At 35.4% G+C, this 12,302-nt stretch overlaps 1 protein-coding gene across 2 annotated transcripts in view; it reads right to left on the reverse strand.

The window, feature by feature from the left end:
* LOC150107038 (tumor protein D52-like) overlaps nt 1-12,302 on the reverse strand; it is a 127,383-nt gene that overhangs the window by 14,369 nt on the left and 100,712 nt on the right. For both annotated transcript variants that reach the window (XM_090393393.1, XM_090393392.1), the window contains one exon: nt 11,009-11,069. In XM_090393393.1, the coding sequence (XP_090249519.1) occupies nt 11,009-11,069 (61 nt within the window). The remainder of the gene's footprint in view (nt 1-11,008; nt 11,070-12,302) is intronic.

Consider the following 12,302-nt stretch of genomic DNA (forward strand, 5'->3'; position numbering starts at 1 on the left):
TATATATTAATTCATTGTGTAAATCTTTTGTCTGATGTATCATAATTGATCATCAGTACAACTAATGAACAACAATAGAACTGAATTCAAAAAACAGTAGTGTGCATAAATTGGAATCCTTTACATATACAGTTAGATGTTCATGGATTAAAAACATCTGGGCTGAAATTTAAATTATTAAATTAAATTAAAATGTGGCAGATAAATTCTGCCAGAGAGGCATGTGGTGAGGTTGTCTGTAAGGATAAAAAAATCAGAACTCCCTGGTGGACACAGGAAGTTAAAGAGGCAGTGAAGGAAAAGAAGAAAGCATACCAAAAGTTCCTGTCAAATAAGTCAGCTTGTGCTCTTAGAGAATATAGAGACAAATGCAAGAATGCTAAACACTGTGTAAAACTAGCTAAACAAAAGTCATGGGAGGACTTTGGCAAGAATATAGAAAATAAATATCAATAAGGTGGCAAAATATTCTGGAGGTTGTTGAAGAAGCTTAGGAATGGAGGAAAGAGTGCTGTAAAAGGAATTAGAGATGATAAAGGTGACATGAAAACGGAAGAAAAAGATATCCTTGAAGTATCAAGTAATTACTTTGAAAAACTGCTAAATGAAACAAGCAGTGATGACAGCACAGTGGTAAAAAAACACTGACCAGGCATGCAGTCAGGAATACATATCCATACTTGAAGTAGAAAAAGCCATCAAAGGCTTGAAATGTGGAAAGGCAGCAGGAGTAGATGATATTCAAACAGAAATGCTGAAGTATGGTGGTATAAAAGTCTTACAGTGGCTGCACTGCATAGTTCAGAAAGCCTGGACAGAGGGACGAATTCCCGATGATTGGAGTAGAGCTCTCATAGTACCCATATATAAAAAGGGAAATAAAACTGCATGTGAGAATTACAGAGGTATTTCCCTACTGAGTGTTCCTGGCAAGATCTATGCAAGTATACTTGAGAAACGGTTGAGAAGAATTGTGGAAGAAAAGCTTGGTGAAGAACAAGCTGGATTCAGGCCAAATAGAGGCTGTCAGGATCAGATCTTCACTTTACGACAAATAGTCGAGAAAGCATGGGAATATAACAAACATCTGTATTTAAGTTTTGTCGATTTGGAAAAGGCATATGACAAGGTGCCAAGAGAGAAGCTATTCAATACGCTGCAGTTATATGGTGTGAGTGGGGCATTATATCAAGCAATACTTAGTCTTTATTTGAGTTGTAAGTCAACAGTTAGAATTGAAGGACGTACAGGAAGATGGTTTAATGTTAAATCTGGTGTGAGACAAGGATGTACATTATCCCCTCTGTTATTCATTATCTATATGGATCACATTATGAAGGAAAGTGGTATTAAACATGATATCAAAATTGGAGATGTTAATGTCAGCTTTCTGCTTTATGCGGATGATGTTATACTTCTAAATAAATCTGCTACAAGTCTGCAAGATTCTCTGACTAAATTGAATAGCTGTTGTAATAGATATGGTATGAAGGTCAGCAATAAAAAGACAAAGACAATGAAAATAGGCAGAATCATTAAAAACGTCAACTGTGTTGTGAATGGAGAACCTGTGGAACAAGTAAAACATTTCAGCTATTAGGCACGATTTTTACTGAAGATGGTAAATTAAATATAGAAATAGACAACAGAATCAGCAAAGCTGGTATGGTGGGAAGTCAATTGAATAAATTCATATGGAATAAGAGAGAAATTAGTCGGAACGCTAAATTAGCTGTATACAAGACAGTGTTCAAACCAGTTTTAACTTATGGATCTGAGAGCTAGGTCAGAAGTAAAACACTTGACCAAAGACTAGAGACCGCAGATATGAGAGTCCCGAGAAAGATTATAGGCGTGAACAGATGGCATCAATGGCAATATCATATTAAAATCGAGGATATTAGGAAAGAACTTGACATTGTCAGCATCCAGGAATGCGTTAGCAGAGCTAATCTCAGGTGTTATGGTCACTTAAACAGAATGATGGGCGAGGAAAGATTAGCAAAACAAGTGTTCTCTGCCAGGTTGGCAGCAAAACGACCCAGAGGAAGACCAAGATATAGGTGGATTGATATTGTACAAAGTGCTTTAGACAATAGAAATATAAGATCTGATAATGTTGGAGTCTTGACAAGTAACAGACTGATTTGGAGGAAAATTGTAGATAGGAAATTAATAACGATGTAATTTTTTTCATGTAGTACTATCATATCCTTTACACCCCCTTGAGGGTACATGGCAGGAATTTGATGATGATGATAGGTCTATGAAGTAAGACTTCAGCACTTTCTTTATTTAAACATTCATGTTTATATGTGGGTCTAAGTAGTAGCTTTGCCAGGTAGATGTGGTCTTGATGTTCAGAGATATGTTTATTTATAGATCTTCCTGTTTGTCCATAGTAAGACAAGTTACACGAACATGGTAAATGGTATATGCCAGGTAGCATCATTGGTGAGAATTTGTCTTCTGGAGAAGGTAGTAAGTTGTGACTTTGGTCGATGGGTAGCAATGAGTTGATATTTTCTCATAATTTTTGCCACACATTCAGAGATGCTTTTAATATATGGGATAAGAGTCCTGTGGGCTTGTTGTCTGGGTTGATAGTATAGTGGTTAATTATTTTTTTGGGTTGTTATTGGATTATATCCATTTAGTAAGGCTGTTTCATTGATAATTTCAAATTTTTGTGTTAGGAATTCTTCAGAAGAACAAATCTTGTGTGCTCTGAATACATGCATAGTTTATTCACAATATGATACAATGTGAAAAGGGAAAAGAGATTTATCATATTAAAAATTAAATATCAAATTATGGTCTTCCAAGTCTCTCTATCTTGAGCTAACTGGTAGATGTCAGATGGAGTTTTGCAGTTCAGCCTACTGATGGTTTTACATATGTATTGCCAAAATTGTTTGCATGGTCTTCCTCTACCGCGTTTGCCATCTTCTGGTTTGTACAGGATGAGGGATTCCAAAAAGGGCGATGCTTCAGGATGTCTGAGTTGATGTCTAAGCCATCTGAGTTGTAGTTTTTTGACTATACTGACAGTTCTTGCTTAGCCAGATTTAGCAGAGCAGAGTTAGTTAGATCCTTGGATACACCATCCAGGTGTATCCAAGGATCAGTCTGAGACATGTACTTCCAAAGGAGTTAATTAGATCTGTAGTTTTTTTGGTGCTTATTGCCCAGGTTTGAGAACCATATAAGAAGATGGATCTACTGGTTGCATGGTATAGTCTTAATCTTGTCCTTAATAATACTAATGATGATTTCCAGATGGGTCGGAGTTTGTTATGGAGAACTAGAGCCAGCTGTTTACATTTTCTGATATCATTTTCTGTATTGCTGATGTACGATCCAAGGTATTGAAAGTCCTTTACTCTTTCTAAGGGTTTATTGTTGATATGAAGTATAAAGTTTTCACAACCTATTGAGAATACTTTGGACTTCTGGATGTTGATCTGCAGACCAATAAGTTGTGCCTCTAGTAGACTGAGATGTTTTTGTGCATTTGTTGGTTCTGTATCAATAAGTACAACATCGTCAGCAAAGCTAAGATCAGTTATTTGCATGGTGTGGGTGGATGTTTTAATGTTAACACCAAGATCTTCTGTGTTGATGGTCCAGAAGATGTAGTCCAAGCATATTAAAAACAAATAAGGTGCTAGTACATCACCTTGCAGGACTCCTGTTGTCACTGGAAATGATTCAGATGTTTCTGTTTTAAAGATTACTGTAGCATTGTAATCTTTATAAGGTGCTGAGTATTTTAAACATTGCTTCTCTATTAATGTAGTCAAAGGTTTTTTTTTGAAGTCTATAAAGGTTAAAATGAGTGGTAAGTTTTTATCACATGAACCTTCTATGATTCTTCTGATGCAATATATCTCTTCTATTGTACATCGTTTTTTTAGAAATCCAGCTTGGTTTTTTCTTAAAAGTGGTGTTAAGTAAGGTTCTATTCTATTCTATTGAGTATCATCCTATTGTAGATTTTAACTGTGGTTGATAGCAAAGTAATACCTCTGAAGTTATCCATTCTATTGAGACTGCCTTTTTGGGTATAGGGACAATAAGGCCTTGTTTCCATTGTTGAGGTATTATTCCAGTGTTTAAAGCTTGATTCATTATGGCAAGGAGATTGGAATATGTATTATACCCAGCATTTTTGAAAGCTTCTGCTCTAATTCCATCAATCCCTTGGGACTTTCCTGCTTTGGTTTGATCTATTGCTATTTTTAGTTCCTTTTCAGCGAAGTCTTCACAATTTATTGGTAGAGTGGTAGTTAGATGCAGGTTCACTAGCTGACTTGAATGTTGGGGATTATCAACATTCAGTAATTCTTGAAAGTAGTTTCTCCATTCTTTCATCAAGTTCGATTTTACTGATAGCTGTCTACTGTTTTTGTCATGTGTGACAATATTTCCACTTCTTCTTGTTTTATGGTGACAGATTTCATTTATCATTTGAAAGGTGTTTCTAGTATTCCCAGTTTTATTATAATTTTCAAGTTCCTCGCAGTACTCATTTATTTGATTTTCTTCGTCTCTGGTCATGAGTTCATTGACTTTGTTATTTAAAGCATCTAGTTTATCTTTATTTATTTCATTCCTGTTTAAGCAGTAGAGTTTCCTAGCTTTATTTCTTTCATCTATATATTTTTCAGTTTCTGGGGTGATCCGTTTTTCCAAGTCTTTTTTGTTGCTGTTTCCAAGAATTTTGGTGGATGTTATGGTTATTGCTTCAATGATACCCTTATACTTTTCATTAACTGGATCTTTAGGAATGTTTTCCATATTGTCTTCTAATGTGTTGTGGAAAGATGCTGCAATTTGTGGGTTATTTAGTTTGTCCCAGTTGTATTGTTTCTTTTTAAGCTTGTTATTTTTAGAGGCTTCTAGTGAAAGTTTAATGTGGGCACTGATTATTCTGTGGTCAGAGTTTAGTTCAACCGTGCTATATGCTCGACAGTTCTTGACTGATCTGATCCACTTTCCATTGATTATATGTGGTCTATTTGGGAATGAGAATCATTTGGATGTTCCCAGGTCCATTGTCTTCCTTTTGGATGGGGAAATTTTGTTTGGGTGATTACCATGTTATGGCTATTGAAGAAATCCATAAGAGAATGTCCATTGTTATTTGTGGTTTCATGATAAGTGTATTTACCCATGTTTTTAGTAGTATTGGCAATGTCTTTACTAATTTGGGCATTAAAATTGCCACCAATGAGTGTGATATTGTGAACTGGGATGTTCATGACAGTTTCAGAAAGATCTTTATAATAGGTGTCTTCTAATGGAGCACATTCTGTAGGAGCATATGTGGATATTATTGTCAGTTTTGGGTTGGTACTTATGGTTATGAGGAGAATTCATTCAGATACTTTTTCAATTGATGTTACTTTTTCTGCTAGTTCCTTCTTGAGCATTATTCCAACCCCGCCAGTACCGTCATTGTTTGCTGAGTTATAAATAAATCTCCATTTTTTGTGCTCTGAATACTAAAGATTTTATTTGATCCAGAGCAAACAAGATGGATCTATTTCCACTTCTGTCTACAAAGTCAACTTTTTTAGTTTGTTATATGCATAATACATCAGCTCACAACCCTTCTCAAAAATGTCATCATAAAATCTTTAGTATCCATTGCTTTATTATATATTCGCTTCATTGTTTTTATGGCTGAGTGGTTAGAGGGATTCGAACCTCCCAGCCAAAAGGCTACAGGTTTGAATCCCACTGTGGGCATGGATGTTTGTGATTATGAAAAATAATATGGGTGGTGGTAGGCGATGGATGGTGTTGGTGTAGTTGCAGTTTGTTGGTAGATTGAGTGGGGAGATAAAGTTGTAGAGTAGGTGCCCTCCCTCGATGAGTCTTTGGACTCCCTGGAGGAGGTGTCATGTAATAATAATATCAGTTGCTTTGATATCATTTTGTTCTAGGTGTTTATCAGAACTTTTCAGATACCCCACTCCCCTCCCCAGCCTGATCACTGATCAGGCTAGGGGGAAATGATTAACAAATCATTTAGAATTATCTTATTTTTGTGTAGTGTCATGTAGTTTTTATACTGTGCATTTGTATATTTTCCTGATGATGACCTCAATACAGAAGTCAAAACATCTAGCATTTTCATGATTAGAAGTAAAGTAATTACTCCAGATATGTGGTTTTCATCATCATCATCATCAAATTCCTGCCATGTACCCTCAAGGGGTGTACAGGATATGATAGTACTACATGAAAAAATTACATCATTATTAATTTCCTATCTACAGTTTTCCTCCAAATCAGTCTGTTACTTGTCAAGACTCCAACATTATCAGATCTTATATTTCTATCATCTAAAGCACTTTGTACAGTATCAATCCACCTATAACTTGGCCTTCCTCTAGGTCGTTTTGCTGCCAACCTGGCAGAGAACACTTGTTTTGCTAATCTTTCCTCGCCCATTCTGTTTAAGTGACCATACCACCTGAGATTAGCTCTGCTAACACATTCCTGGATGCTGACAATGTCAAGTTCTTTCCTAATATCCTCGTTTTTAATATGATATTGCCATTGATGCCATCTGTTCACGCCTATAATCTTTCTCAGGACTCTCATATCTGTGGTCTCTAGTCTTTGGTCAAGTGTTTTACTTCTGACCCAGCTCTCAGATCCATAAGTTAAAACTGGTTTGAACACTGTCTTGTACACAGCTAATTTAGTGTTCCGACTAATTTCTCTCTTATTCCATATGAATTTATTCAAATGACTTCCCACCATACCAGCTTTGCTTATTCTGTTGTCTATTTCTACATTTAAATTACCATCTTCACTAAAAATCGTGCCTAAATAGCTGAAATGTTTTACTTGTTCCACAGGTTCTCCATTCACAACACAGTTGACATTTTCAATGATTCTGCCTATTTTCATTGTCTTTGTCTTTTTATTGCTGACCTTCATACCACATCAATTACAACAGCTATTCAATTTAGTCAGAGAATCTTGCAGACTTGTAGCAGATTTATTTAGAAGTATAACATCATCTGCATAAAGCAAAGAGCTGACATTAACATCTCCAATTTTGATATCATGTTTAATACCACTTTCCTTCATAATGTGATCCATATAGATAATGAATAACAGAGGGGATAATGTACATCCTTGTCTCACACCAGATTTAACATTAAACCATCTTCCTGTACTTCCTTCAATTCTAACTGCTGACTTACAACTCAAATAAAGACTAAGTATTGCTTGATATAATGCCCCACTCACACCATATAACTGCAGCGTATTGAATAGCTTCTCTCTTGGCACCTTGTCATATGCCTTTTCCAGATCAACAAAACTTAAATACAGATGTTTGTTATATTCCCATGCTTTCTCGACTATTTGTCGTAAAGTGAAGATCTGATCCTGACAGCCTCTATTTGGCCTGAATCCAGCTTGTTCTTCACCAAGCTTTTCTTCCACAATTCTTCTCAACCGTTTCTCAAGTATACTTGCATAGATCTTGCCAGGAACACTCAGTAGGGAAATACCTCTGTAATTCTAATGCAGTTTTATTTCCTTTTTTATATATGGGTACTATGAGAGCTCTACTCCAGTCATCGGGAATTTGTCCCTCTGTCCAGGCTTTCTGAACTATGCAGTGCAGCCACTGTAAGACTCTTATACCACCATACTTCAGCATTTCTGGTCGAATATCATCTACTCCTGCTGCCTTTCCACATTTCAAGCCTTTGATGGCTTTTTCTACTTCTAGTATGGATATGTATTTCTGACTGCATGCCTGGTCAGTGTTTTTTTACCACTGTGCTGTCATCACTGCTTGTTTCATTTAGCAGTTTTTCAAAGTAATTACTCCATACTTCAAGAATATCTTTTTCTCCAGTTTTCATGTCACCTTTATCATCTCTAATTCCTTTTACAGCACTCTTTTCTCCATTCTTAAGCTTCTTCAACAACCTCCAGAATATTTTGCCACCTTCTTGATATTTATTTTCTATATTCTTGCCAAAGTCCTCCCATACTTTTGTTTAGCTAGTTTTGCACAGTGCTTAGCATTCTTGCATTTGTCTCTATATTCTCTAAGAGCACAAGCTGACTTATTTGACAGGAACTTTTGGTATGCTTTCTTCTTTTCCTTCACTGCCTCTTTAACTTCCTGTGTCCACCAGGGAGTTCTGATTTTTTTATCCTTACAGATAACCTCACCACATGCCTCTCTGGCAGAATCAATCAATGTTTTCTTCAGAGTTTGCCACTGAATCTCCAAGGTTTGATTCCTGTTCTCAAATTCTTTCATTTTTTCTTCAATAATCTTTGTGTATTTTAGCCTACAATTCACATCTGAGAGCTACTCAACTTTTATTCGCTTTAAAACGTTCTTACATGTTCTTCTTTTCAATATGAAATTCAATTTTATCCTGCTCAAGACTAAATAGTGATCACTTCCAATTTCAAATCCTCTGTACACTCTGGTGTCCTGCACCAGGGAGAAAACATCACTATCAACAATAACATAGTCAATGAGACTTTTCTTATTCCTAGCCTCTTCTCTCCATGTGAATTTGTGCACATTTTTATGTTGGAACATGGTGTTAGTAATAACCAGTCCATGTCCTGAGCAGAAATCCAACAGATATTTGCCATTATTATCATTAGCTTTGCTCTTTTCTCCAAATTTTCCCAAAATATTTTTGTATGTCTCACAATCATTTCCTACTCTGCTATTTAGATCCCCAAGAAGGACCAACTTTTCATTTTTCATTGTGTCAGTTGCTTTTTCTAAAGCCTCAAAAAATTCCTCCACTTCTACCTTAGTAGAACCTTCTGTGGGACCATAGGCACAAATAAGTCTCATTGTCCAGTTCCCCATTCTCATATTTACCCACATTACTCTACTTGAGACTGACTGCCATTCAAGAAGATTAGCCTCGTATTTTGTGTTGAATACTATGGCTACTCCTTCTTTTCCTTGATTGTCATTGCCTGAATATAACATTTTGTATTTATTGCTCAGAAAGATCTCACCAGTTTTTGTCTTTTTTGTTTCAGTCACCCCTATTATGTCGATCTGGTACTTATCTAATTCCTCAGCTAGCTCCATTTCTTTGCCATTCAGGCTTCTTACGTTGATAGTACCGATCTTTAACTCTGGTGATGTTGAGTTGGGGTTTATTTTCAGATTTGTTCCAGTAGCTGACTTTTCGCTGTTCGCCCTGATTCCCTGGCGAAAACAACGGGGGCCTTGTTTAACCGGGCGATGCCCCAGCCGGCATGAAATTTTGTCATGTTGTACCATCATTCTATATTTTGGTTTAACCAATAAGAATACAATTTGGTCGGCTAAATCCCAAATTTCCAGCCCATCCTCATCCGTTCAGTATCCAAGTAGATACCCAACAGGGTGCACCACGAGAAGGTGAGGATTGGACATTAGGTCAGAAGCCCTGGGCGGTTCTCTGCATTCCTTTAAAGGCTATGTGGAGGTCTCCTCTCAGTTATACAGCTTTGACCCTTAAGCACCCCCATATGTGGTTTTGTCTCCATAAATTCTTCACAATGAATATTGCACTTATTTCTTCAAACAGCAAAAACATTAATGGAATATATTTTAAATTGTGAAATATAGAGAATTATGGATTTAATAATCAAAATGAATTCACAATAAATTATGATATAGGAAAATTAATTTTTCAGCATTTTTTGGAGCAACATTCATCTGATTTCATAAATATTTCCAAATTCTGAAAAAAACTTCCAAGGCTTTCGTTACTAGCTTGTGGCTAGTAACGAAAGAAATTTCTGAGAAATTCTAATGTAGAATAAGTTTACTCATTGGCCTTGGGAAACCTTTCAATGTAAATGGTCACACAAAATAAGGGGAGGCTTTTCCCGATTATGTCGCATGAAACAGGAATTTTTTTATTGTCTAGCTGAATACCAAATCTTTCTTCTGATTTGGCCAAAGCCAAATAACCTGAAAAACATGCTGAAGTGGCTGAATACCAAAGCAAAACCAAACATTTGGACAATTCCAAGTTTCCAATAGCTTCACATTTCTTTCCAACTCATAATAATACTTTTTAATGATATACTGCTAACCCAGTACAAATCTGAAATCCATCCAATCTTGGAATGCTGTTCTTGCATTAGAAGAGTGGTACACCAAAAACGTTTATGCAAAAGAGGGCAATTGTGTTAAATGATGATCATCACACACATGCACAGAGAGAGAGGGAGATACCCAAACTGTTCTTTCACTTTCAGTGAAATAGTATCCTTCATTCCCCCTAAGCCAATCAAAAATGTGAGTGGTAGTGCATGAACAACACTTATTCAGAGTTCAAGAATAAATCCATGCAAAAAGAACCAAAGTAGTAAACACTTACTTTGTTCCATCAATCTCTATCTTCTAGAACAACCTTCCTCACCTCACGGACTAAAATCTCTGGATATTTAAAAAACAAAAAAAAAAAAGCTAATGTCTCTCTTTCCCCCTCTAGTCCATGCACTATGTTAATATATTCTAAGCTCTGTCATTTCTACTGTGCTAGGATTAATATGAAAAAACTCCATATGCAAGGGGGGGGGAGGGGAAATCAACTGGCCAGAGATGGAGCTTCTCTCTTATCTAGTATGCACAAATTCAGATATAGTGCTATCTGAATTTGTGTCACCTGAATTAACATGCATTCATGTGTGCCATCTCACACATGAATGCATGTTAATGTTGAGGAATTTGAATTAGTCTCCAAGGATTAGGCCTAATATTGTAGAAATGAGCTGCTTGCAGTGCGATAGATCAAGACCACAGAACATTATTGGCTTATGTTTTGTTGAATAATGTTTCTCAATTATAATTTTACTAAGTGCTAAATTAAAATGCTATAATTCAGAAAAAAAATTTGAATCCTTCTTTTAACATAAAATTGTTATGCATACTGATTAATATTTATCAGATAGATATCAAGTAATAATATATAATTACAGAAATGTAACATACTTTCACATTGGTATAAGCAGAACCAACTTTTTCCTCCAAAGACTTGAATGTTGGAGAATTTCTGAAAGTAAGAATTTCAGCTTATGCAATTAAATACATATGATTAGTGTATACACACACACACACACACACACACACACACTATTCTCTCAATATATTGTCAATATTTTGTGTACTAATTTATGCTGTGCAATTGTTACACTTCTTGTATCCCAGATGAGCTCACGCTCTTGGGTTATACATAGGATCACTGTTTTACAATTTTCTTTCAAAATGACAAGAAAATTTAAATGAATGAGATGTAATGTAATGATATGCAAATGATAACTCAATAAATGAAATGAAAATGTTAAAAAAAAATAATAATTAATTAGAATATTAAATGTTTTGGAATGTTTAAATTTCTACTTGGAAATCTAAACATTTTCAGATTATTAGAACTACATAAAACATTTTTTTTCCTAAGAGAAATAAAACATTGGTAAAAAAGTAATAAGAAAACTAGTATCCTTTAAATGATGCTGTAAAAATAATAATTTTAAATTCTGAATATTTTTACGAATTGTTTATGTTAGTATGTTTATTAGTTTTGGTTTCATAACACGCATTGTCAGCACTTGCGATGTGCCCGTTATTGAAATTATTTTGTCAAAGTGATATATAAAGCAGTTAAAAATTTATGTGCTTACCAGATTTGAATAGTTGTGTTACTTTAAACAATTTTATTGTAGTTTAAAACATTAAGTTGTGTTTTTTGAAGACATTCTCTTGTCGCTAACGGAGACAATATGTCAGCCCATTATATTTAGTTTCTCGCTTGCCACTTTCATGGAGTGCGCATGCTTGCCGAGAAGTTTGATGTGTGATTGACAGCTGACAAAAACAGCATTCGGTATCAGAGTAACGGGTATAAACAAGATAGCGTTCGGCAGGAAATAAGAACACAGGCCGGCAGATATTTATATTCGGGGGAAATTGAGTTTTTTTATGCGACAGTCGGAAGAAAATTAATAGTATATTCCAAAAAAGGAATCATGGAACTATGAAGTATCAAAGTGGAATAAGTATTGATAAATAAAAGAAAATATTGCTATAGATCGTTTTCAAAGGAATATTTGAGGAAACGCTAATTGGAAGATTTATAGTAGATTCTGAAAAGGGAATCGTAGAACTGTGAATTTTTTAAAGTGGGAGAGTTAAGACTGTCAATAAGCATTAGTGAATAAAAGAAGTTGCTATTTAAGTACTAAAGGAATGTTTGAGAAAACTGATTAAGAAGTTTCATCTGTATTAA

The sequence above is a fragment of the Typopeltis vanoorti genome, chromosome 5, assembly GCF_054136105.1.
Source record: "Typopeltis vanoorti isolate ZY-2024b chromosome 5, IOZ_Tvanoo_1.0, whole genome shotgun sequence".
NCBI classification, from domain to species: Eukaryota; Metazoa; Arthropoda; class Arachnida; order Uropygi; family Thelyphonidae; genus Typopeltis; species Typopeltis vanoorti.